General features: G+C 40.4%; 1 protein-coding gene across 2 annotated transcripts in view; it reads left to right on the top strand.

Moving 5' to 3' along the window:
- The window catches only part of LOC309386550 (guanine nucleotide-binding protein G(q) subunit alpha), a 102,573-nt gene that overhangs the window by 20,098 nt on the left and 57,843 nt on the right, over positions 1 to 24,632 (top strand). For both annotated transcript variants that reach the window (XM_081942059.1, XM_081942058.1), the window contains exon 2: positions 23,363 to 23,547. In XM_081942059.1, coding sequence (XP_081798185.1) covers positions 23,401 to 23,547 — 147 coding nt within the window. In that variant the 5' untranslated portion in view covers positions 23,363 to 23,400. The remainder of the gene's footprint in view (positions 1 to 23,362; positions 23,548 to 24,632) is intronic.

Raw genomic sequence — 24,632 nt, forward strand, 5'->3', positions numbered from 1 at the left:
CCTGTTGGCCACCCGAGAGAACACGCAACTCCAACGTTTCTTCTCCCGGTTCCATTCGCCGGGGGCGGAGGGGACAGATGCCCTTCGATGCAGATGGCCTCAGGGACTGCTGTACGCCTTCCCCCCTCTCCCGCTGCTACCACAGGTGATCTGCAAAATCATTGCGGAGAGGGCAGAGGTCCTCCTCGTCGCACCCCACTGGCCTCGGAGGTCCTGGTACACCGACCTTGTCAGCCTGTCTGTCCACTCCATGGCGAATCCCTCAAGGCCAGATCTCCCTCAGTCAGGGGGCCATAGTCCACCCGGACCCCCAGTGGCTCCAGCTGGCCATCTGACCCTTGAGGGGGACCTCCTGAGGAGAGAGGGCCTGTCAGAGGAGGTGGTACGTACCAGCCAGGCGTCCAGACGTTCTTCAACGACCAGGATATACGACCCCACCTGGTCCACCTTCGCTAAGTGGTGTGACAACCTCCATCTTGATCCAGTCACTGCACCTGTTTCCCGCATACTAGACTTTCTACAGGGGGCCTAGACAAGGGTATCACCCTCAACACCCTTCGTCATCAGGTGGTGGCACTATCCACCATTTGGTCCGGTTATCCGACCCAGCTCCTCAGCAAAATATCAAGGGTTCGCTGTTTCCTTAAGGGCGCCTCCAGCTTACGCACTCCAGTGGTTCACCGTTATCCCACCTGGCAGTTATCGGTGGTCCTACAGGCTCTTATTTCACTGCCCTTTGAGCAACATCCGTGAGGTGCATATCAGAGCTGGCGGCTCTATCAGTCCGGGAGGACCTTTGTGTCATTCGTCCGGACAGGGTCGTACTGCGTCTGGACCCTGCCTTCATCCCAAAGATCAACACCTGGTTCCACAGGGCACAAGAAGTCATCCTACCTAACTTCTGCCTGCGCCCCAGCCACCCAAGGGAACGTGTTTGGCACAAGTTGGACGTCAGACGGGCCCTGTGGATATACATCAAGCGTTCTGCAGACTTCTGCAGGTCAGAGGCCCTCTTTGTGTCGTTCCAGCCAGGCTCCTTGGGTAAGAAGGTGACATCTTCTATGGTTGGCAGGTGGCTGAGAGCATGCATTGCAGCTGCATACGAACATCAGTCCAGAGCAGTACCTTGACACATTACCGCTCATTCCACAAGGAGCGCTGCCACCACCGCGGCCTGGGCCACCCAGGCTACCATTAACGACATCTGCAGAGCTGCTACCTGGTCTTCACCATCGCCCTTTGTCAAGAACTATAAATTGGACATGTATGCTTCGGCCGAAGCCTCGTTCGGCAGGCGGGTTCTCCAGGCGGTTGTTTCCACGACCGAATCCCGGGACTGACTTTCTGCCTGCCCTAGTGACATATAACTTGAATACGTCTCATTGCTTGGACTCTCCAAGCAGTGCACAAGAAAATCACCATTGGCTTACCTGAAGGGTCCTTTTCTGGGCACTGCGGGAGAGTCCAACCCACCCTGGCTTTTCCGTCCAGGGATTTGTGACTGTTGTGTCAACTTGGACTTTCCTTTACTGCTTCATCACGCTTCCAGACTTCACGGGTTCCAGACCTTCTCAAAATTCTGGGGCCAAGCAACACCAGGAGGCGTGGCCAAGGAAAAAGATTCCTCAGTCCTAGGGCAACCAGACTGATTTAACCCGTTGCTTGAACACTCCCGCAGTGCACAGAAAAGGAACCTTCAGGTAAGCCAATGGTCATTTTCAGCATTTGTCATCTGTTGTTGTCTTTTCAATTCTGGCTTTGTATGCATTTGTTCTTAAGGCTTGGTATTGTGCAGCCAGAATTAGCCCCTCTACTTCTCTCTTCAACTTTCCTGCTGTTAACTATTGCCAAGTCTTGTTATCTGCTTTACTCCCAAGTTTTTGTTTTTGATTTTTTAATGTACTTTACCATATCTCTTTTCTATTCCTCATTTGGTCTTATTACGAGCCAATTTGGTCTCTCTGGTATTCATAAATCTTCTTCAGTGTCCTTCAGTTATTCTTCCAATGCCTTTTTTCTTCTTTAACTGCCTGGTATACTTGGAACATTCCATACCCACTTGTGCTCCTTGGTAAATAAAGCATATAATTGTCTCTGTGTGGATGAAGGGCATGATTTATTATTATTTTTCTGGTCTTCCTATCCAGGGCTTTTAGTTCTGCTTGAGTCCAGTTCACTATTCTAGCTGCATATTTAATAGCAATAGCAGACTTATATACCACTTTACAGCCCTCTCTAAGCAGTTTTCAGAGTCAGCATATTGCTCGCAACAGTCTGGGCCCTCATTTTGCCAATTTCAGAAGGATGGAAGGCTAAGTCAACCTTGAGCGGGTGAGACTCGAACTGCTGACCGCTGGCAGTCAGCAGAAGTAGCCTGCAGTACTGCATTCTAACCACTGTGCCATCACAGCTCTCACCCAGGTGTTCATTGCTTGGTGGTATTTCCACCACTGACTTTGGATTTTAAGATCATCTTCCGTCTCATGACCAAACTTCTTCTTGACTTCAGTGTGCTTGATCTTGTCAGCTTGAAGGATGCCCAAATGTCATCTTCATCCAAACTTTTGATATTATTTCCATTGAGCATCCTGATTCCTTCCATTCACACACACACACACGCACACACACACACACACACACTTACTCACTTACTGTAAGGATAGCACATTTGCCCAATCCTAAATCCATTGCAGTATTTTGGCTGTATATACTAACGGTGTTGATTTGGCTGTATAAACTAACGGTATTTCACATGGTGTTTTTCCTTTCAGCTTCAGATTGTCCATGTAAAAGAAATGGAATAGCTTTTTAAAAATTAGTATTAGTATTATTCTACTGTTTATTATATTTAGATTGTTATGTTTTGGCTTGTTACTTTATTTTGCTTCCTTTGTACTGATTTGCAGTTCTACCCAGTAAACAATGAATTAGTTTATAGTTACAATTTGAAGATTTTGCTGTAAAACAAATGATTATCCTATCAGCTAGGAATCCACAAAAATGAAACCGCAAGCGACATCCAGAAATTTAAATTGGTGACAGGGTTTTGAGGATTTTTCATCTACGGAATAGGAAGCAGAGATCATTGTTTTCACAGCAGCACAGCGGGTGGTGTCAGATGACAAATTGTAACATACTGTAGTTGCTTGATTTAAAACAGTGGGATTGGTCTAAGTGCTCAAACAGGAAAGATTCCACTTTGATCCATGCTTGAAAAAGCTTTATTTGGCAGGACATACAAAAGGGAAGTACAACAGAAAACAGAAAGCTTAGTCTTACTAACTCCTGGAAACCATGATTAGTTACTAAACATGCCTTTTAGAGTGTGCCTCCTTTTTGACCCTTTACCGAAGAATAGCTTTTTAATGGAGCATTAATTTGTTTGGTAATACTTAATAACACATTTGCTTTTGAAATCTGTTAAATCAGTACCCGGTCCAAAGACATTCTATTTATGTGGCTGCTAAAAGTTGACGTGGACCAGCATATAAACCAAATCAGGACACTGTAATTCATGACTTTACTGCATATGGTTCCCATCTCCACCTGTATTCTATGTAGCTAATAGATTTGGGGGAAGAAATCACAAAGTGCTGTCTAATTTATATGTGAAACTGTAGGAAATATTTCATGTAAGGTTCTAGAGTAAGGTTCTACATTTAGGCAACAAAAACGGAATGCACAGGTACAGTATAGGTGGTACCGTGCTCAATAGTAGTAACTGTGAGAGGGATCTTGGAGTTCTAGTGGACAACCATTTAAATATGAGCCAGCAGTGTGCAGCAGCTGCCAAAAAAACCAACACAGTTCTAGGCTGCATCAACAGAGGGATAGAATCAAGATCACGTGAAGTGTTAATACCACTTTATAATGCTTTGGTAAGGCCACACTTGGAATACTGCATTCAGTTCTGGTCGCCACGATGTAAAAAAGATGTGGAGACTCTAGAAAGAGTGCAGAGAAGAGCAACAAAGATGATTAGGGGACTGGAGACTAAAACATGAAGAACGGTTGCAGGAACTAGGTATGTCTAGCTTAAGAGAAAGAAGGACTAGGGGAGACATGATAGCAGTGTTCCAATATCTCAGGGGTTGCCACAAAGAAGAGGGAGTCAAGCTATTCTCCAAGGCACCTGTGGACAGAACAAGAAGCAATGGGTGGAAACTAATCAAGGAGAGAAGCAACTTAGAACTGAGGAGAAACTTCCTGACAGTTAGAACAATTAATCAGTGGAACAGCTTGCCTCCAGAAGTTGTGAATGCCCCAACACTGGAAGTCTTTAAGAAGATGTTGGATAGCCATTTGTCTGGAACGGTATAGGGTTTCCTGCCTAGGCAGGGGGTTGGACTAGAAGACCTCCAAGGTCCCTTCCAACTCTACTATTGTATTGTATTGTATTGTATGTAATATCTAGCTATTATATGTTAGAAAGGAAAATGTATTAGTGAGAATCTTGGTTATTGGAAATATGGAATAAGAGGTCTTGTAGTATATAAATTAATGAAATTACATTACACACATGGTTAAAAAAAGATGGATAATTTAGCAACACATATACATTCATATATTTCCTCTCAGCCCTAGAGAGAAGGCAAACTACTTTCAAAATTATTGCCCAGAAAAATGCGTGGACCTGTTTGTTACCAGGAATCAAAATTGAGTTGAAGGACCATAATACATATACAAGTTAAACAAATTTAGGAATACATTCTTGTTTTACTTTTTTTCTGTCTTCTGAACACTGTTCCTTCACATTTGATTTTATGTTAGTTTCTTGTTCATTTAGAAGATTCTTCAGAAGAATGATTAGACTTTCTGTTGTATCCCTTAACTATAATATGTCCCCTATTCTGGCAATATCTATATATCCAAGGAATCGTTTACAGTCAGTGAAGTAATGTCTTTGTATCCTCCGATCTCGTTATCTAGCTGTTTCATTGTATTACAGCCATTTGTAGCACCCTGTGGTCATGTGATCACAATTTTCAGTGTTTTTGCCTGTTATTTGGTATCTACGTCCAGGTTTTTTTTTGGGGGGGGGGGGGAACCATTGGAGAAAATAAACTCACAAATGATTACAACATTTGCTTAACAACTACCACAAAAAGTGTCATAAAATTCAGCAGGGTTGTGTGGTGACCTATTTAATGACACAATTTATGGCCATAATTTTACGTTGTATCATCATAAGAAAAGAACTACTGCATTAAAGGTCAATATTAGACAAAATATAGTATTTTAAAACTGACATTTTAACCATTGTCCCGTAAGACATAACATGCAGTGCTATTTAGAAGATGAACTAGGATTTATGGAAAGAGATATAAGTTGCATTAGAAAGATAAAAAATTATAATTCTCGATTGTTTAAATATAATAATAACAAAATGTTCTTAAATAGCACATTCAGTGACACTATTATTATGAAAAGAAATAATGGAAGAAATAGGAATACATTTTATATAGAAATTAAATTCCTTTTAATCTTGCTATTCTAAACAAATTCCTGCTCATAAGCAACTTTAATTCAATGTAATTTTGCTCCAGAATTTCAAGCTAGGTATATCCTATGTATCTGAAGTGGTTTCAAGCCTGATTTAGGCACTGTAAACATTACCCTCTCTCTACAATTTGATCTACTTGCACACACAAAAATGCCTCAAATAGCTATATAGCAAATTTGACATGAAATTATTTTTCATCAAATTATATCACATTGGATACATTATTTAAACAAAGGACAGTGGTTTTTCACAATATTAATGTCTATGTACCATCTGGAAACTGAACTTTTCAAATCGTTTTTTGTATCCAGAAATGACCATATTAAAGATTAATTGTTTTTATTGCTATCAGTTATAGTCATATCCAACTTTGTTTGCCAGCTACACAATTGCTGAACTATCAGCTCTGCGACCAAAAGTTTTGCTAAATAAGATTTCCATAGTTTTGTAAACGTTGATTAAAATAAGTAGACTGGCAAGTCTTCAGCGTCTAATTTTAGAGCTTTTGTGGAAAAGTCTTCCTCCTTTTGTTTTGATCTTAGCTAACTTGAGTTGCATGTGTTTTAAAGCAGTGGTACACAACTTTTTTTAATGCTAATTGCATGTGTTTTAAAGCAGTGGTACACAACCTTTTTAATGCTAAAGGTTGAATAGAGCCTTCGACTGATACACCAGTCACCAACAAATGAGTGAAACCAGGACAGCAGTATTTTCACATACTGTGATCTGGGCAGTCATATAGATGCATTAATTAATTAATTTAAAACATATCATTAAAATAAATTAAATTAAATGTAAATTTATTAAATCCAGTGAACATACTTCCTCCCCATATATTTAATAATTTTGCTGCTCTGACACATAAAGACTGTATTTCCCAATCTTGTCAAATTTAAGCTGTATAGACTTCAACTCATACAATTCCACACATCTTCAAGTTAGCAAGGTTGAGAAATACTGCATTAAAAATTCACTGGGTAGCAACATCGGAGATGAAGCAAAGCTGTTCAGGAGGTACATGCAATCCTAAGGGCATCATGTTAAATTATATAAAAGGAGCAATCGTCTACCAAGAGAAATCATGTTCCAAAGCGTTTTGTCAACCCTTCGAGGCCAGGTCAGGAAAAAGAGAGATTACAAAGATGGCTTGAACTCTCTTGCTGCAAGCATTAACAACAGAATCTTGAAAGTCTTGATAGTCGTTCTCCCCCCACCCCTTACAATGCAGAATCAGTATAGGGTTATTTTGAGTCTTTTTCTCATGCTTCCTCCTTTACCAGGACAGGAGTTACTGTCTATTAACAGATTTGCTCATGATTCTTGCATTCCTTCAGCAATATTACCTCTGCATTCCTCCATATCCCCTCCCCCAGCAGAACCCATCTCCCCACCTACATGCAAAGACATTCCAGGCACGTTGCCATGGGAATGATTGCAGACTCACTTCCTCCACCCTCACTTGGCATTTCCCAGAGTCAACCGACAAGTTTGCTACGCAGTCAGATGGAGTTGGAAGATTACCCCCCACTTTGGCTGGAGGCACAAGGTCCTCCTCATCCTGGGGTTCCCTGATACGGGACAGCAGGTCACAGAGATGCCCCAGTGCCTCTAGATAGGGAAAAAACAACTCCCATTTAATCCTGCCGCTGCTATTATGAATTGTACTTTGCACAATCTAGGCTATTAAAGTGTCTATAAAATGTTTGCTTTTCACTAAATAGGATGAAATTATTTACAAACTAGCTTCAACCTTTATCAAGGGAGAACTCTTTCCATATGTACTGCACTGTCCAAAAGAGACAAAAAAGAGTTTGTTTACAAGGACAAAAGATATCAGACAAATATGCCCAATGATATATTACTTTTTAATGTAATAAATATAACTAACTCTACAAACCTTAATTAAAAATGATATCTTAATAAATATTAGTATTTACACAAGTAAAAAATAGGTAAAAGTCCCCCTCGCACGTAAGTGCTAGTCACTCCCGACTCTAGGGGGCTGTGATCATCTCCGTTTCAAAGCCGAAGAATCAGCGCTGTAAAGATGTCTCTGTGGTCACGTAACCAGCATGACTAAATGCCGAAGGCGCATGGAACGCTGTTACCTTTCCAATAAAGATGGTTCCTATTTTTCTATTTGCATTTTTACGTGCTTTCAAACTGCTAGGTTGGCAGAATCTGGGACAAGTAACGGGAGCTCGCTCTGTTACGCAGCGCTAGGGATTCGAACTGCCGACCTTTCTGATCGACAAGCTCAGCGTCTTAGCCACTGAGCCACTTCCTCCCTTAAGTAAATAATAGAAAGATAGTAAATGATTTGTGAGAAAAAGACAAGAAAAAACGAGCTTGAAAATATTGTCTTTGTACAAAATAGAAAATTAGAGTACATTGTAAAAATGAGGAAGGAAAGGGACAGAGAAATTGAATGAACAAGTCAAAGGAGACTTACTTTGGATGGTTGTCTACAAGAAATAGCATCACTAGAAATACAACCAAATAGTAATACATCCTGGACAAAATAAAAGAAATTGTATCCACATTGTGTGTGCATCAATATATTAGTATGGTGCAAGTGTGTAAACATCTTGAATTGCCACAGCTTACCTACCTATTAAAATACACTTTGCCTTCCCACATCTGGGTGGATATGAGATTTATTTTGCAGTAGCAGTAAACGCTACTAGCAGTAGCTTTTAAATGACTTTAGGAACAATGTGCTACAGAAATTGATCTTTAAGTTACAGAAGTATGGATGACAGTAGCTAGATCCTTTTCTTCTAGATAATCGTTGTTGCTATATCAGCTGCATTTGATACCGAAATAAACATGATGTAATCACTGTGTTGAAAAATTTATGGTGTTAAGCAATTCTAAGTTGAAAATAAACTCAATGGCAAAGGTTTGTGTATACTATCATTTGTGTATTGTGTTGTGTATTGTACATAGTGTATTGCTTGGTCTTTATAAAATATTTAAGTGATTTACTTATGGGGAAAAAATTCACATTGATTATTGGCATCAAATTAGGAAGGGGGACTTTTTTTTTTAACCTGGCATGGTTTCTGCTTTCTTAAAATATGGCAGACTTCAGTTTATACTAAATAGTTGACATTTGTACTAAGTTCTCACAGTTAACGTTGTTTAACAGGCTAAATTGCTTACTCAATTAATATTTTCAAAAATAAGTGCTCTAGTTCAAGTATTTTTCTGTTTTTTACTTTTAATGTTTGGTTTTCTGTATTTTATATTTTAAAAGTTTAACAAAACACAGGTATAGTATTGAAAGAATATGCTTTTAAAAACTAGTTTTACTGAAAATATCCAAATCATACTTTATATGATCACCTACATATAATAAATATGACATAATTATCATTTTGTCTTGATTATGATATATTTATTTATATTTATTACAATTATGCTTATATTATTATAGGTTGTTTATAATATGTTTATAATATATACAGTATATATGTGTCTGTGTGTGATAAAACACCACATCTTAGAATATCACTATATACTTTCTAAGACTTAATAAAGTATAGTAAGCTTCTCTCTATGTTTAATATATTCTTGACTGGTCCATAAAGGATATTCTTCTTTATCTATGCACTATTGATCTCAGACATGCGTAGGTTTCATAATTAACTAGTAATTTGAACACAGACTTACAGAGTACTGGCAAATGTTTTCTCATTAAAAAATATACTTTTCAACTTCCCATTTTGTCTTGCAGGTTTTAATAGAAATTCGTGAAATTTTCATAATCTGCTGTGCAAAAAGCCATGGGAATTGTTCAGTTCTGTAATTGATTTCTTATCCCTTGTATTGGAAGCGCATTGCTGGCAGATTAGATAGGTTCACTGGGTAGCTGAGCAAACTGCTTTGCCAGTGTTTGACCCAGTTTTTTTTCCCCTCCACTCCTCATTCCACAAGAGTAGTGAGGGAGATTATTTAATATGCATAGCAGCATTTTCTAGCCAGTTATATGCCAGGTGAGAGGTTATACCATAGAAAGAGAAGTGACGGAGAGGCAGCTTGTGAAGAAATGTAATGCATAAATTGATTAGTTCAAAGAAAGAAAAAGAAATCAGAGCAGCTGAGTTGGGAAGCAATTCCTTATCTTTAAATCTTTTGGAATGTTAGTTTTGTGTCACTGACATGATACCTTGTTACACAACCGGTCAGGTTATTTGCTATTTTAATTTTAATATAGTACAGAATCACACTCTATTTCCTTTAGGATTTGATTCCCAACAATTATATTGCTATATACCGGTAATACATAGCATGATACTGGGTAGCTTAGGGCAATGGTCACCAACTGGTGGTCTGTGGACCATTGGTGGTCTGTGAGAAAATTTTGGTGGTCTGCAGAAAAATTATTTGCATTTTTTTATAGTACACTAAATACTATTTATCTTTTTAACAAATTCATATTAGTGGTCCGTGGGATTTAAAATTAGAAATTTAGTGGTCCCTGAGATCTGAAAGGTTGGTGACCCCTGGCCTAGGGGATTATCTTCCAAAAAATTCTGCACAAGCTGATCAATAGTTGATTTTCCATAGCTTCATTCCTTTTACTGATGGATTACTGATGCAGTCATTGGTTACCATATTTTTGTTAACTATTTGTATAATGGTTAAGCTGATGGACCAGAACCAGCATATTCTGGGTTTGAGTCCGTTCTCAGCCATGGAAAGTTACTGGAGATCCCATTCTCTCAGCCCAGTCAACCTCACAGCATTGCAGTTGTGGATATAAAATAAATATTTTTGAAACTACCACAAGTTCGTGAGGTAAAATGGAGATTTAAAGGTAGCAAATGAATAAATAAATAAACAAATATGCAAAACTACTGACAGCAGCCACCATACCATATTCTTAAAAAGTCCTCATTTGTCTTGTCTTTGAAATTCAAATTAATTTAAAATCAGATTTTGTAAACTTCTAGCATTTAGTCAGAGTTAGAATCTTAGTCCTGGCAGTGGTGCAAATGCTTCAGTTCCATAAATGTCTACTTTAATGTGTCTGTGCTAAATTCTTTCATGCAAATTTTTAGTGTTGGAAGCAGGGGATTGCATCTTTCCAAACTAGTGTCTTCCAGATGTATTGGACTCACAGAATATGTTGTAACTATGGTGAATAGTTAGGAATCTAGGTTACAGTCAAACACATCTGGAGGACACAAAGCTTATTTAAATGTATGATTTATTGTTGTAAACTTCTGGTACTTCCTGGCAAAATTGGTGATATACAAATGGAATAAATAATATTCTAGCAGACAATTTTAATGAAGCTGGTTTTATTTTTAAGCTTCATCCAGTTTTATTCTTGATGTTCTCATGCTCAGTAGATGGACTTTCCATGGCGTTGCAAAGAATAGATGAATTCCAAAGAATAGCTTACATTACTATACACTGAATTCTGTTGCTGCTGCAGATATTAGGTCCTTGATCTCTGTTCTTAGTCAACTAATTTGGATCAGGTTTATGATTTATTTTTAAAATAATACTATCATAGAAGTAAAACTTATCAAGATTCCATATAATTTTGACTCAGAAAGATGTTGATAAATGAGCATCTTTCATTAGAACTAGATTACATATATAGTATTGTTGTATTTTTAAACTATTATACAGAAATGACTTCTGTGAAAGAGTGTTGCTGTTTTAAAGAAATTCTGAATTCCAGTTAATCTAACAGCTGTCTATGAAGCCACATTTTGTACCAGCTGAAGCATCCAGATAGTTCTCCATAGTTGGTAGACATAGCATCCAGGAACCGGTTAATTCTGTCAGACTGATTGGATACAATCTGTGATGTCACACCACCTCTGGTAGCTCCTCCCAGCTTTTCGATTCAGTCTATCCTTGGGCTGGACATGTTTTCCTCTCCTCTCCTTCGAAAATATAATGCTTAGGTAGTTTTTCAACAGAAATTTAGCAGCCTGCTCCCTTTTAACATCAGGAGGAGAAGGTTCCCTCTTTTCCAGCGATCAGGGCTTCTCCCTGCCTTGCTGGGCGCATAAGAGTTGACAATTCGGCCTACTCCACTGAAGAGCAGCGTCCACGAGTATGCTCCAGAACACTGCCCGGGAATTGCGAGGGGATTGTGACCCTGCTAAGGTCCAGGAGGCACAGCCTACGAGTGTTTACTCCACGGCCTCAGCCCCTGGCCTGGCAACCACTGTTACAGGGGACTCAGCCTTGACATCTGAATCCCCCCCCCCCCCAGTAGACAGGCAGGCAGCAGGAACCTCGGAATTGAGGCTTGCGAGGAAGTGTGCAGCCCCCGAATCCAGATCCAGAGTGTGCTCTTCAAAGGCCTCCAAGGCCACACAACAGGCAGAGAGTCGGCACCAGAGGGCTTTGGACAGGGAGTTTGAAAAGGCCCAGAGGGAGGCAGCCAAGAGGGCTTCGGATCAACGCTCCATGGAGCAGGTCAGCCCCTGCCCATTCGAAAAACTCCCTATCACCTCCGACAGTCCTCAATGAGCAGAATTGTCACCAGATAGCGAAGGGGAGTTGTCATCTTCCACCTTATCTCATCACCCTGAGGAAGGTGGAGTTTTATTTGATATCCCTCCAAGTAAGAATCAACCTACAGGATATAGAAGTCTCACTCTGGAAATCACCTTGGCTTCTTCATCTCAAGGACCATGTGCTCCTCAACCATCAGCAACCCCTCCCAATATGGCAGCCATCATTACTGAAGCGATCAGGCAAGGGATTGTGGCCAGCCTGCAACACAGAGCCACACCTCAGTCATTAGAGAGAGTCAGACCTCTGGCCCCTCAGGAAGCCCGAGATACTCGAGGCCTCTTGTCCATCCAGGATCCTCCCCTCTCTGTTTCGCCTAGTCAGGCATCCCTGTTTGAGGAGGAGGATGTCCTCAGGAATGCAGATCTTTCCGAAGACAAGAGCCTGGCGCCTGACCACCTTGTCTTTGTAGGCCTATTCAAGCCTTCCTTATTTCGGTCTCTTCTGTTCATGGCCAGGAAGGTAGCCAAGATGCCACTGCCTGGGCAGTCCGAGCTTCCACGGCAGCATCCTTCTTCAACAAGAGTTTCTCTGCTCTTGTTGAAACAGTTACAAGATAAGCTTCCCCCGGGAGACACTAGATCCCACCAGGATATTAATAAATTGAAAGCGGCAATGGAATATTCTGCGGACACATCTCTGAACGCAGCTTGATTTGCATCCAAATCCATTGCCTCTTTAGTGGCGACCAGACACCTCCTTTGGCTCAAGCAGCAGCAAGCATACGCAAGGTCCAAATGGAGACTGGCATCCACCCTATTTTCAGCAGATCAGCTATTCGGGGCTCCTCTGGAACCTCTGCTGATTGAATCCAAGGATCAGCGTAAGGTTTTGCCATCACTTTATAGGCGGTCTGAGACCCACGCTTCTCCTTACTACAGATGCTCACCCTTTCGAGGGTCGGATGGGGGATTCAACCTTCCCATCCACAACGTCAACTTTCCCCCAGATAGGTACAGCAGCAGGATACAGCAGGAAGAAGCAGATAGCACTCCCCCCCCAAGAGATCGCGGGAGGTTGCCCCTTCTGGCGTCAGAAGTGACTGCATGGAGAACCTTCCCATCGGGGGCCAGTTAACATTCTTTGCTGATCAATGGAAGGAGATAACCACAGACTGCTACCATCGGGGTACCGCCAGGGCAAGCAAGGGAAGGAGAGGGACCAGAGAAAGAAAGATGGTGTGCAATAAAGCAGCCCCCGCCGCCAATGGTGAAGGGGAACACCCCTCTGGGCATCCTCTTATCTCTGCTTAACCCTCTGCCATCGTTTCTTCAGCCCTTGTGACCAAGCAACACAATGGAGGAATGGGAGGAAAAGCAGCAGGAGGCGGGTGGGCAAAGAGAGAGGGGAGGGGAAGAAAAACTCACCCATCTATGTGCTGTCTTCACCCAGGCATGCGGTGTGGGCACTGCTATGACATGTGTCTTGCTGCGCCCACCATAACGAGTAATAAACCGCCCACCCACATTTAAAGCAGCCCACCTCCTCTTTCCCCACATGGACTCTCTGGAAGGGGAGGGAAGGTCTCTCTCAAAACTGGCTTCTTTCCTGCCCTGTTGAAGTGTCAGGAGCCTGCTGAGTGATGGGAGAGCTCTCCCCCTTTCTCAGGGTGGGCACCCCTGCCGGCTCCAGCCGGTACGAAGGTTCCCAGGGTGAGAAGGTGACATGGTGGATCAGTCGGTGAGTACCAGGCAGAGAATCCCCGGGCACTGATCCTTAGCAGTGCTCCCCGCCAACTGCAGTAGGACCCCTGCTTCAACCTCAGTGCCAAATAATCTGTGCCCCCCCTACACAAACACACTGCTCTTGCCCTGGCAGTACCCTGGCGGTAGCAGCCGATCAAGGGAAGGAGATGGGCCGGAGAACGAAGTGGCGTGGCACACCCAGAGCTGCCACTTCTTCACAACAGCCGAGGACAGAAGAAGCACCTCTTCCGTCCTTGGCTGTTGTGAAGAAGTGGTAGCTCTGGGTGCGCCATGCCCACTTCGTTCTCTTTGAGAACTGTTCTCTTCCTGTGTGGGCTTTCTAGAGGTGGAGGGAAGATCTTTCCCAAGACCGGCTTCTTTCCTGCCCTCCTGTGGTGTCAATCCGTAGGAAGAAGGCACAGACCATTCAGCGCTGAGGTGGAAGCAGCTGCAGCGGCAGGGAAAGCGAGGCTTCTTTGCCAGCCTCCCAGCTGGCAAAACAGAATTTTTTGCTGGTTTGGTGAACGTGGCTAGGTGGGGAAGGCATGTGACTGTGTGGGCGTGGGTGTGAGTGATGTCAAGTTGGCCACGCCCACTCAGTCACATGCCCCCCCCCCACCTAACCAAACCCACCGAACTGGTAGTAAAAAAATTGAGAACCCACCACTGCTTTACAAGATTGTTTTTGAGGAAGTTTGGAGGCAAACATTTTGGTGATGGCATCTATTCTTTGGAACAATCTTCTCTCAGACATAAGATGCCAATTACACTTCTAACTTGAAAAAGTACTAATGGTTTTATGGAACATTTGGTGTAACAGCAGTTGGATTCAACTGATGTGTTAGGTGCTATCAGCTGAGGTCTATTGGTTTTATGTTATTAAAATTTTAATTGATCTTTAAATATTTAAGGGTTTAAAAACTTCTATTTTTTATTTATGTGTTTTGAGCTGCTGGGATTAAAATGGCATAGCGAAAAACATAAAAACTGTAAATAATGAACTATTGGTCATATTTTTCCACTCTGATTGGTTATTTACTGTGGTAGTTAACTATGGAGAAGACTTCTGGTTTACTTCTATATTTTTGTTTATTGTTTATGTAAGTCCTATTCTTAGCAAAATAAGAGCTCATCCTAATACATAGATGGAATTTGACTAACATCAAATGTGTTGTTTTGAAAAACTCTGGTACTAGTAGCTAATTCTGAACATTCAGAAGTATTTTTTTTTATCTAAAAGAACAGAAATTACTGTACTGTAAGATTGCAAGATATATGTCTGGCCAGTATTACAACATTTAGAGTGTCAGATTTTATTCGGAAGATTTACAGCACAGTTGATCACAATTTGAAGGGCCACATAGCATTCTGGCCTTCCAAAAACGTGGGCCATCCAACAGCATAAATACATTGCCAGAAGGGGTGGGGACTTCTTATCTGCTTGTGTTTTTTGTTTTGTTAAGGTTTTAATAATAGGGATAGGAGCTGGAGACCTGTGTTTGACAAAATCTTCTATTCCTCCGCCTTAAATTCTTAAAAATGGGCCCTTAAAAATCTTCATTTGGTTTAAAGGCACACTCAGTATAATTCAAAAGACTGCTGCCAGTATTTTAAGGTGATTTATTTACTTTTGTTGACTTTTAAATTAGATTAAGTAGAACTCCAGCACTAATTGTTTTTCATAATAATAAGAGCAGGTGTGGCTCCTTTACAACCTGTGAACTTCAACTCCCAGAACTTCTGAGCCAGCTACCCCTGGATAAGACGAAAAAGGAAGTTATCTTGAAGATCTGCATAGCCAGGGAATTTTAACCTCTGGTGTAACTCTAGTGATAAAAGTAGTAAATATATCTAGCAGAACATATGTAAGCAGGTACATATAAGAGGAAGGGATGGAAGCTATCAAACATTTAACTTCTCTGGAATTGTTGGAGAAAGGGAAACTAAGATATATATAAGTGTGCTGTACATCTTTTAGTTTGGCCTGATGGAGAGAGTTAAATTATGGCTTTATGAATAATTAAATATGGGTGGAGCTTGTTGTTGAAATTTAGTTAGGATAATCAATGTGTGTGTAAGTGTATGTAAGTAAGACTTCTATTATTGCAACACACAATGTCTGCATCTAATTAGCCATTTTGTATTACAGTTTAACAATATTCTTGCTGTTACAAATGACTAGTGTTTTCATGCATTTGTTTAAATGCTTTGCAGCAAAATAAATCAGTGTTTGTCTCACTTCTCCATGCAGTGACTGGGTGTTAACTGTTGGGAAAGAGCTGGAAATGAAACAAACATTATTGTCAACTTGATGTTGCAGAACATTGTGTGTAAGCAGAATTGTAACTTAATTTGTTTCACTGGTAAATTTTGTAAAACATACCTGCTATTTGGAAGGAAGAAGACAGTGAAGTTCTAAGAATGGGGTTTGCCTGTGAGAAATTGTGGTTCAGTTGTTGAAATGGAATGAAATTTGATGTTGGATCTTTGCCTTTGGAGTATTTTATCTGTTAGAGTACTTGGCATAATAGTACTACTAATGTATTCAGGTTTCCAGGAAACAGGCTTTTTACAAAATCCTTCCTTTTATGCTAAGTCCGTCTTCCTCCTCTTCGTTTTGGAGAAACAGCTGCTCCCCCCCGCCTCGTCACCATAATGTCGCCTTCTGTACTCTTAACGATGTCACATAAGGCCAGGGAATGATACGTACATCTCATGCATGACATCAGTTGTGTTGTGTGCTGCCTTTGGGGCCTGTGTGTGTTTGTGTATGTATTTTATTTATTTATTTAGAAAATGTATATAGCCACTTGCTTGTTCACACCAACTCTTTATCTATATACAGTGGGGCAAAAAAGTATTTAGTCAACCACCAATTGTGCAAGTTCTCCCACTTAAAAAGATGAGAGAGGCCTGTAATTGGCATCATAGGTAGACCTCAACTGTGAGAGACAAAATGTAAAAAAAAGACCAAACAATCACATTGGCTGATTTGGAAATAATTTATTTGCAAATTATGCTGGAAAATAAGTATTTGGTCAGTATCAAAAGTTCATCTCAATATTTCATTATATATCCTTTGTTGGCAATGACAGAGGTCAAACGTTTTCTGTAAGTCTTCACAAGGTTGGCACACACTGTTGCTGGTATGTTGGCCCATTCCTCCATGCAGATCTCCTCTAAAGCAGTGATGTTTTGGGGCTGTCGCTGGGCAACACGGACTTTCAACTCCCTCCAAAGGTTTTCTATGGGGTTGAGATCTGGAGACTGGCTAGGCCACTCCAGGACCTTCTTACGAAGCCACTCCTTCATTGCCCGGGCAGTATGTTTGGAATCATTGTCATGTTAAAAGACCCAGCCACGTTTCATCTTCAATGCCCTTGCTGATGGAAGGAGGTTTGCACTCAAAATCTCACAATACATGGCCCCATTCATTCTGTCCTGTACACGGATCAGTCGTCCTAGTCCCTTTGCAGAAAAACAGCCCCAAAGCATGATGTTGCCACCCCCGTGCTTCACAGTAGGTATGGTGTTCTTTGGATGCAACTCAGCATTCTCTCTCCTCCAAACACGACGAGTTGTGTTTCTACCAAACAGTTCTATTTTGGTTTCATCTGACCATATGACATTCTCCCAATCCTCTTCTGGATCATTCAAATGCTCTCTAGCAAACTTCAGATGGGCCCGGACATGGACTGACTTAAGCAGGGGGACACGTCTGGCACTGCAGGATCTGAGTCCCTGGCGGCGTAGTGTGTTACTGATGGTAGCCTTTGTTACGTTGGTCCCAGCTCTCTGCAGGTCATTCACTAGGTCCCCCCGTGTGATCCTAGGATTTTTGCTCACCGTTCTTGGGATCATTTTGAGCCCACGGGGTGAGATCTTGCGTGGAGCCCCAGATCGAGGGAGATTATCAGTGGTCTTGTATGTCTTCCATTTTCTAATTATTGCTCCCACAATTGATTTGTTCACACCAAGCTGCTTGCCTATTGCAGGTTCAGTCTTCCCAGCCTGGTGCAGGTCTACAATTTTGTTTCTGGTGTCCTTTGACAGCTCTTTGGTCTTCACCATAGTGGAGTTTGTGGCTGCTTCAGTGTTATTGGCTGCTGTTACACTGTTGAACTTACCACATGATCTTCATTTACAGTGTTCCATGACAGTTTCCCAGCAAGTCTCTCAATCCTGGGCTCCCTCCCCCATCCAGCAGCAGCCACTTACCTGTCTGCTAGAAAAGGAAGGTTTAAGGTTTAAGGTTTATTTAATTTATAGACCGCCCCCTCTCCCCGTAGGGATTCGGGGCGGTGTACAGACCGTTCATGATCAAAACAACAAAACACAACATAAGACATTGAACAAAAACAACACACACATACTGTCTGTATATAAGACCCCAAAACCAATTTAAATAATTAAAAACAATTTTAAAACCCGTTTAAAACCCCAATATAAAATTTAAAAAGCCATCCAGGAAAGTTAGTAGTAGATGTTCCCTTTGTAAATACAATTACGATTATAATTAGGCCAGACCAGCTACTCGAAACAGGTGGGTCTTGAGTTTCTTGCGGAAGGAGCGGAGATCAGAGGTGGTTCTAATATCGGGGGGGAGGTCATTCCAGAGGGTTGGGCCCATCACAGAGAAGGCCCTACTCCTAGGCACCGCCCGCCCGCACTGTTTAGCGGAAGGTACCCGGAGGAGACCCTCTCTGTGAGAGCGGATTGGTCGCAGGGATGTATGGGGTAGAATGCGATCCCGCAAATTACTAGGTCCCGAGCCATGGAGCGCTTTGAAGATGACAATCAACACCTTGAAACGCACCCAAAAAGCCACAGGTAGCCAGTGCAGCTCACGCAGGAAAGGTGTTACATGGGAGTACCTAGTACTCCCCATAATAACCCGCGCGGCTGCGTTCTGGACCAGCTGGAACCTTCGGGTGCATCTCAAGGGGAGCCCCATGTAGAGAGCGTTACAGTAATCAAGGCGAGAAGTCACTAGGGCATGGGTGACTGTGCAAAGGGCGTCCCGCTCTAGTAAGGGACGCAATTGGCGCACCAGGCGAACCTGGTGGAACGCCCCCCTAGCCACGGCCGTCACATGATCATCTAGCGACAGCCGGGAATCTAGGAGGACGCCCAAATTGCGTACCCTATCCACTGGGGGCAGTTGTTCCCCCCCGATGGCCAGAGATGGAACACATTGGCTAAAGCGGGGCGCCGGTAGCCACAGCCACTCCGTCTTGGAAGGGTTGAGTTTGAGTCTGTTGTCGCCCATCCAGACGAAGAATTTCCCAATGCCAGATTCCCTCAAGAAAAGTCAGTGGGGAAGCGATCAGGAAATCTGAAATTTGCTCCTGGTCCCATTGGTTTTTTGAGCATCTTTGGTCATTCTGGTTTTAGTTTTGTTTTTTTAGGTAAGGAGATACCCCAAAATTTCTATTGCTAAGTGAGACAATAGTTAAGTGAGTTTTGTCCCATTTTGCAACCTTTCTTACCACAGTTGTTAAATGAATCACTGCAGTGTTTAAGTTGGCAATTGTTAAGTGAATCTGGCTTCCCCATTGACTTTAATTATCAGAAGGTCACAAAAGGTGATTATATGAAACAGCAACCGTTATAAATGTGAGCCAATTTACAGCATCCCAATTTTGGTTACGTGAGGATGCTGCAACGGTTGTAAGTGTGAAAAATGATCATGTCACTTTTTTCAGTGCCATTGTAACTTCAAATGGTCACTAAATGAATGGTTGTAAACCGAGGAGCCTGTACACAAAAATTGTGGGCATGCTCTGTATTGATACACATTTTAGATTCAGACATTTGAGTTCGCTTGGGGAAAATTGATGGTGCAACAGCGTTGTCCTTATATGGCTTTTTCCCCTCCACTATTAATGTTAACTTCAATGGGAATGAAAATGCTGATATTAGTCCTTGACCAGGTGAAAAAAGTTTGGAATAATAAGACGTGATTATGGTTTATATCAGCTCAATATCTGCCCTTCAAAGTAGATCAAATCAGATGAATGCTACTTTATTATTGTAGAGCATAACAACTTAATTATGAAAGCCTGCCATTGTCTCCTCTCATAGCAACAGAGTCAAGAGGCATTATTTTGAGTTTCTTTCTCACACTTTCTGTTTCTAGGACTAAGTTTTATCCTCCCTCCTTCCTTAGTGCATATCTGCATATATATGTCATTTCCACATTCCTCTACATTCTACCACATTTAACCTGTTCTTAATAAAATATGCATAATAAGTACTACCAGCTATGTTAATTGCAATCTAAACAATGACATAATTTGGCTTTTGAAATATAAACTGAGTACAATCCAAAGTAGTGAAGTATCATATTACTTACTATATTCTTTGACAACTACTGATGCACTGGTAAGGTTTCAGGAGAACGGAGAAATGTAAATGTTGTCTCTGTATTCAAAAAACGAGAGAGAAAGGAGGACAATGCAGGAAATTACAGACTTATCAGTTTGACATCAGCAGGGGACAAGGTCCATCAGCAGATTATTAAGCATCAAATTTATGAACACTTAGATAGGAATGCAAAGTTAATAAGAGCGAGCATAGGTCCTGGCAAAATACCCTTTTTTCTGAATAGAATTACTAGATCAGGGGAGTGCCGTGCATATAGCATACCTTGACCTCAGCAAAGTCTTATGTTATCTTCATGAACAAAATGTTAAAATATGGGCTACATGATCATAATTCCTATATGGATTCATTTTTGACTAATAAACAAAACCAAATGGTACTTGTTATTGGCTTTACTTTTTACTTCGACTTTGATTGGAAGTTTGAGACAAGTACCATATCCATTGCCCTGATGACATATAATTTTTAAAAAAATTGTTATAGTTGGTCACACAACCAGATGTTTAGATTGTTTTTGGCATTTTTATCTACCTATCAACTCCTTAAGGACCTGGGATAGGCAGATGTTCTTTGTTGGTATTAAAGTGTTGTCTCAGGAATAAGCTGTTCCAAGCAAAGCAATTGATTGGTGGTGATTTTGTCAATGCTGATGGAGTTCAAGTAGTGTTTTCTGATTGTTCCCAAAGGGCCTATTACTATTGGTAGTACCTTTGCTTTGTTTTCCACAATACTTCTACTTCAAAAAAATATTGTAGATAAATTTCATCAGTGGACCCAAGTAGAATGAAGGTTAACAGGGAAAATGAAAGGCACAAGTATAGGAAAGAAGAGAACTGGCTTGAGAGTAGTACATATGAAAAACATCTAGATGTTCTAATAGAAGAAAAGTTGAATATAGGCCCATAGTATCATGTGGCTGTTAAAACAGTCAGTGCTATTTTGGGATGTACTAACAGGAACATAGAGTCAGGAAGTAATTGTTCCATTTACACTCCCTTGGTCAAAACCCTCTTGGAATACTGTATCCGGCTCTGGGCACTGCAGTCTGAAAGGACATCAACAAATTGGACTGAGTTGGTAAGGGAACTGGAAATGAACTCCTACGAGGAACAGTTTAATTAAGCTTAGCTTGCAGAAAAGAGAATAGAAGGGGGCAGGGAGGGAGTAAGAGGGATTATAGTAGCCTTCAAATATTTAAAGGATTGTCAGGCAAGACAAGTAGTGGCCTTCAAAGAGAGCTGGGTAGCCATTTCCCTGAAGTACTTTGGCAGATGCTGGTTTGAGCTGGAAGTTGACTGTAACATTTGAGGTCATTTTCCCCCCACAAACTGATTAGTCCAAATAGATCCAGTGAAATTGGTGAAATAAAGTGGTCATGAAAGACCACTAAGCCTGAATTCAGTGTATGACCAGTGCAAAACAAAACTCAATTCAGTGACTCCGCAAGTTGCATCTGGCACATAGAAAGCATAAAGGTTCAACAGTTTTTCTGCTGTTGTATATGTAATAGGCCACTTAGAGTTTTCATGCCTGTTAATGAATTTGAAGAAGCAAGTTAATCAACAATTCCTTTATCTTACTGACACTTCATCTTTAGATAAATGGTACAAAGTTTGCTGCAATTCATTGTTGATGAACTTTAGACCAGAGACATTATCAAAGAAAACCTGCCAGTTTCCCTTCACTCCATCTTAAAACAAAGAGCCGGGTTATATTGGGTCAACTATTTATGTTATTAATCACATTTATATACCACCTATCTCACTGTCTCTGAGCAGTTAACAAATATTTACAATAGCAGTTTAATATTAAAATATGCTGGAATTCAAATGAACGTCAAAATTGGATTTTCAAAATGTTCTCTTCATTTTTAACAAATGCATTCTAAGCCTTATAGTGCAAATCTTACATTTGTCAGTGAAAAAGTAGATTTGATTAAATTGAGTGACATACTCTTTCTTTTAAGTTTACTTGTTGGAGTGGTACTTGTAGACCACCACAACAAAGTTTCTGTCTTTTATGCTGTATTCTTTTGTAAATCTGCAATGTGTTTGAATTCAAATAAAATTCAAATACAGTCCAGCTTTCTTCATTCCATTCAAGCATCCTTCATTGTAAGGGAGAAGGCTGGTTGTAATCTACCAACAGTTAGCATTGTCTACATGTGATATAAATCGTCCCTCTTGGCTGAACTGCAAACAAAATGGTTAGCAATTCCTTATTAGACAGTTTATGAGATCTTGAAAAATAACATTAAGAATCATGTTCTATAGTATCAGTGGCCAGGTATGTGCAACATCAAGGACTAGAGAACCATATATCAAAAATTTTTTTGAAGGTACAGAAACTGCAAAACTGTTAAAAGTCGCTCACTCATTTCATTATGTAGGGATAAATTTCTTTTTCCTGCTATCTGCCTGATCACAATTTGGATGTTCTCATTTTTCTAATTTTCATCCTGGATATAAAAAAAATTAGCTGAATGGTTGGCAGGCTGATATATAGAATTGTTTTCCTTGGGGACATCTACTTTAAACATTTAGAGTGAAATCAGATGAATATGAGTTTTGGGTTTTTTTAGTGCATGAACTTGTTCATTGTGACACGAAGCATTGCCTCTCTGCTGTTATGTCACACATATAGTGTCTTCTACATTTTGTACGTTTGTAAAACCTTTTCTTGTAGAAAAGGACAAGGTTTACTTGGGTCCCTTATAGGAAAGGGGCAAGGGCACATAAATACTTCCAAATGCAAATTAACAAAACTATTAAAACTAATTCCAAAGTGTAAACATAGTTGGGGAATTATGAACAAAATGCTTTTAAAATTGATTGAAGGAGTCCAAAGCTACTTTGTGATGGTATGGATATTTTTCTGTATTTCATTATCACATAAGGTTCTAGTGGTACCGTGATGAAGTAGCTAATTACTTGACTATTAGTGACAGAGAATATTCTCACTTGGAAAATGAGATTTACACTGTATATAAAATGTTTGATTGTTAGGTGCAAATTACTTCTTCATGTAACAACAAGGCAGAGATTAAGTAACGCTTATAGTGACAAAGGTTTTAGATTTGATTTAATTCATTAATCTAGTATTGTGAAATGGAATAAGTTAATTGTTAGGGTTTATATTCTTTTATTAGTTTAATTCTTAAAATAGGCAAGTAAAGCTGTAGAACTGATGCTTTTTCAACAACCATTGTAATCTAACGATGCATCTCTTTTCAAATGTTTTGCAGGTACAGGAGAAAGTGGCAAAAGCACATTTATCAAACAAATGAGAATCATTCACGGTTCAGGATATTCTGAGGAAGACAAAAGAGGGTTCACAAAGCTGGTGTATCAGAATATATTTACAGCAATACAGTCAATGATCAGAGCTATGGATACACTCAGAATCCCATACAATTATGAGCATAATAAGGTAGGCTACCTATTTTTAAAATACCAGAAATTATTTTTCAATCATTGTATTGGATAGTTTTGAATTTATAGATTCACAGTTCTGGAAAACAAAAGACTCTATCATCTAGTGTAGAAAGTAATAGAAAGATATATCCTGCGCAGTGGTGAAATTCAAAAAAAATTACTACCGGGTTCTGAGGTCGTGGTTTGGTGGGTGTGGCCGGGGAAGGATACTGCAAAATCTCCATTCCCACCCCACTCCAGGGCAAGGATACTGCAAAATCCCCATTCCCTCCCCACTCCTGGGGGAAGGATATTGCAAAATCTCCATTCCCACCCAACTTTGGGGCCAGCTGGTTCTCCAAACTATTCAAAATTTCCGCTACCAGTTCTCCAGAACCTGTCAGAACCTGCTGAATTTCACCCCTGATCCTGTTACATTTAAAGCATATTGATAAAAAATATTAAGTCTCTATTAAGTACTACTCTGTTGGATGTTTTATCTTTCTTAGTTTTTCTGTAATAATAATAATACTAGTAGATACGTATGCATAGAATTATGGACTATTAAATGGGAAGTCACATGACTAATCACTCTTCCTTTCACATAGAAAGTCATCCTTATCTCTCTCTCCTTATCTAACCCTAACATACTTGCTTTGTATGTGAAGAAATCTTTTTCTGTAGAGTCATATTGAATCATATGATCTCCTATTTTTATGCCAAATTGCTATACTGTAGCACTCAAATATTTTTATAACCTAGGTGAAAAATTAAGAGATCTGTATAAACTAGATCTATAAAACAGAACAAGATTTCACAGATAAAGTACAGAGTGTCTGGAAGGAAATCTTCATTTTTAAGTATTTATTGTCATTATCTCCAGCAAGTAGGAGAAAATTAAATTAGTATTTTGCTTTCTTCTTATCCAGAATGGCTTCTGCAAGTCATAAGAAGAGTTTCCCCAAAGGAGAATGTCTGATGTTTACTTAATATAAAAAGATACAAGAAGTAGTGCCAGTTTCACAGTTTATGGCATCATAGTATGCCAAAGATTGAGGAAATTAGAAACAACCAATCTGTGCTTGAAGGAACACAGCCTAA

The sequence above is a fragment of the Natrix helvetica genome (assembly GCF_964273705.1).
Source record: "Natrix helvetica genome assembly, chromosome: 2".
NCBI classification, from domain to species: domain Eukaryota; kingdom Metazoa; phylum Chordata; class Lepidosauria; order Squamata; family Natricidae; genus Natrix; species Natrix helvetica.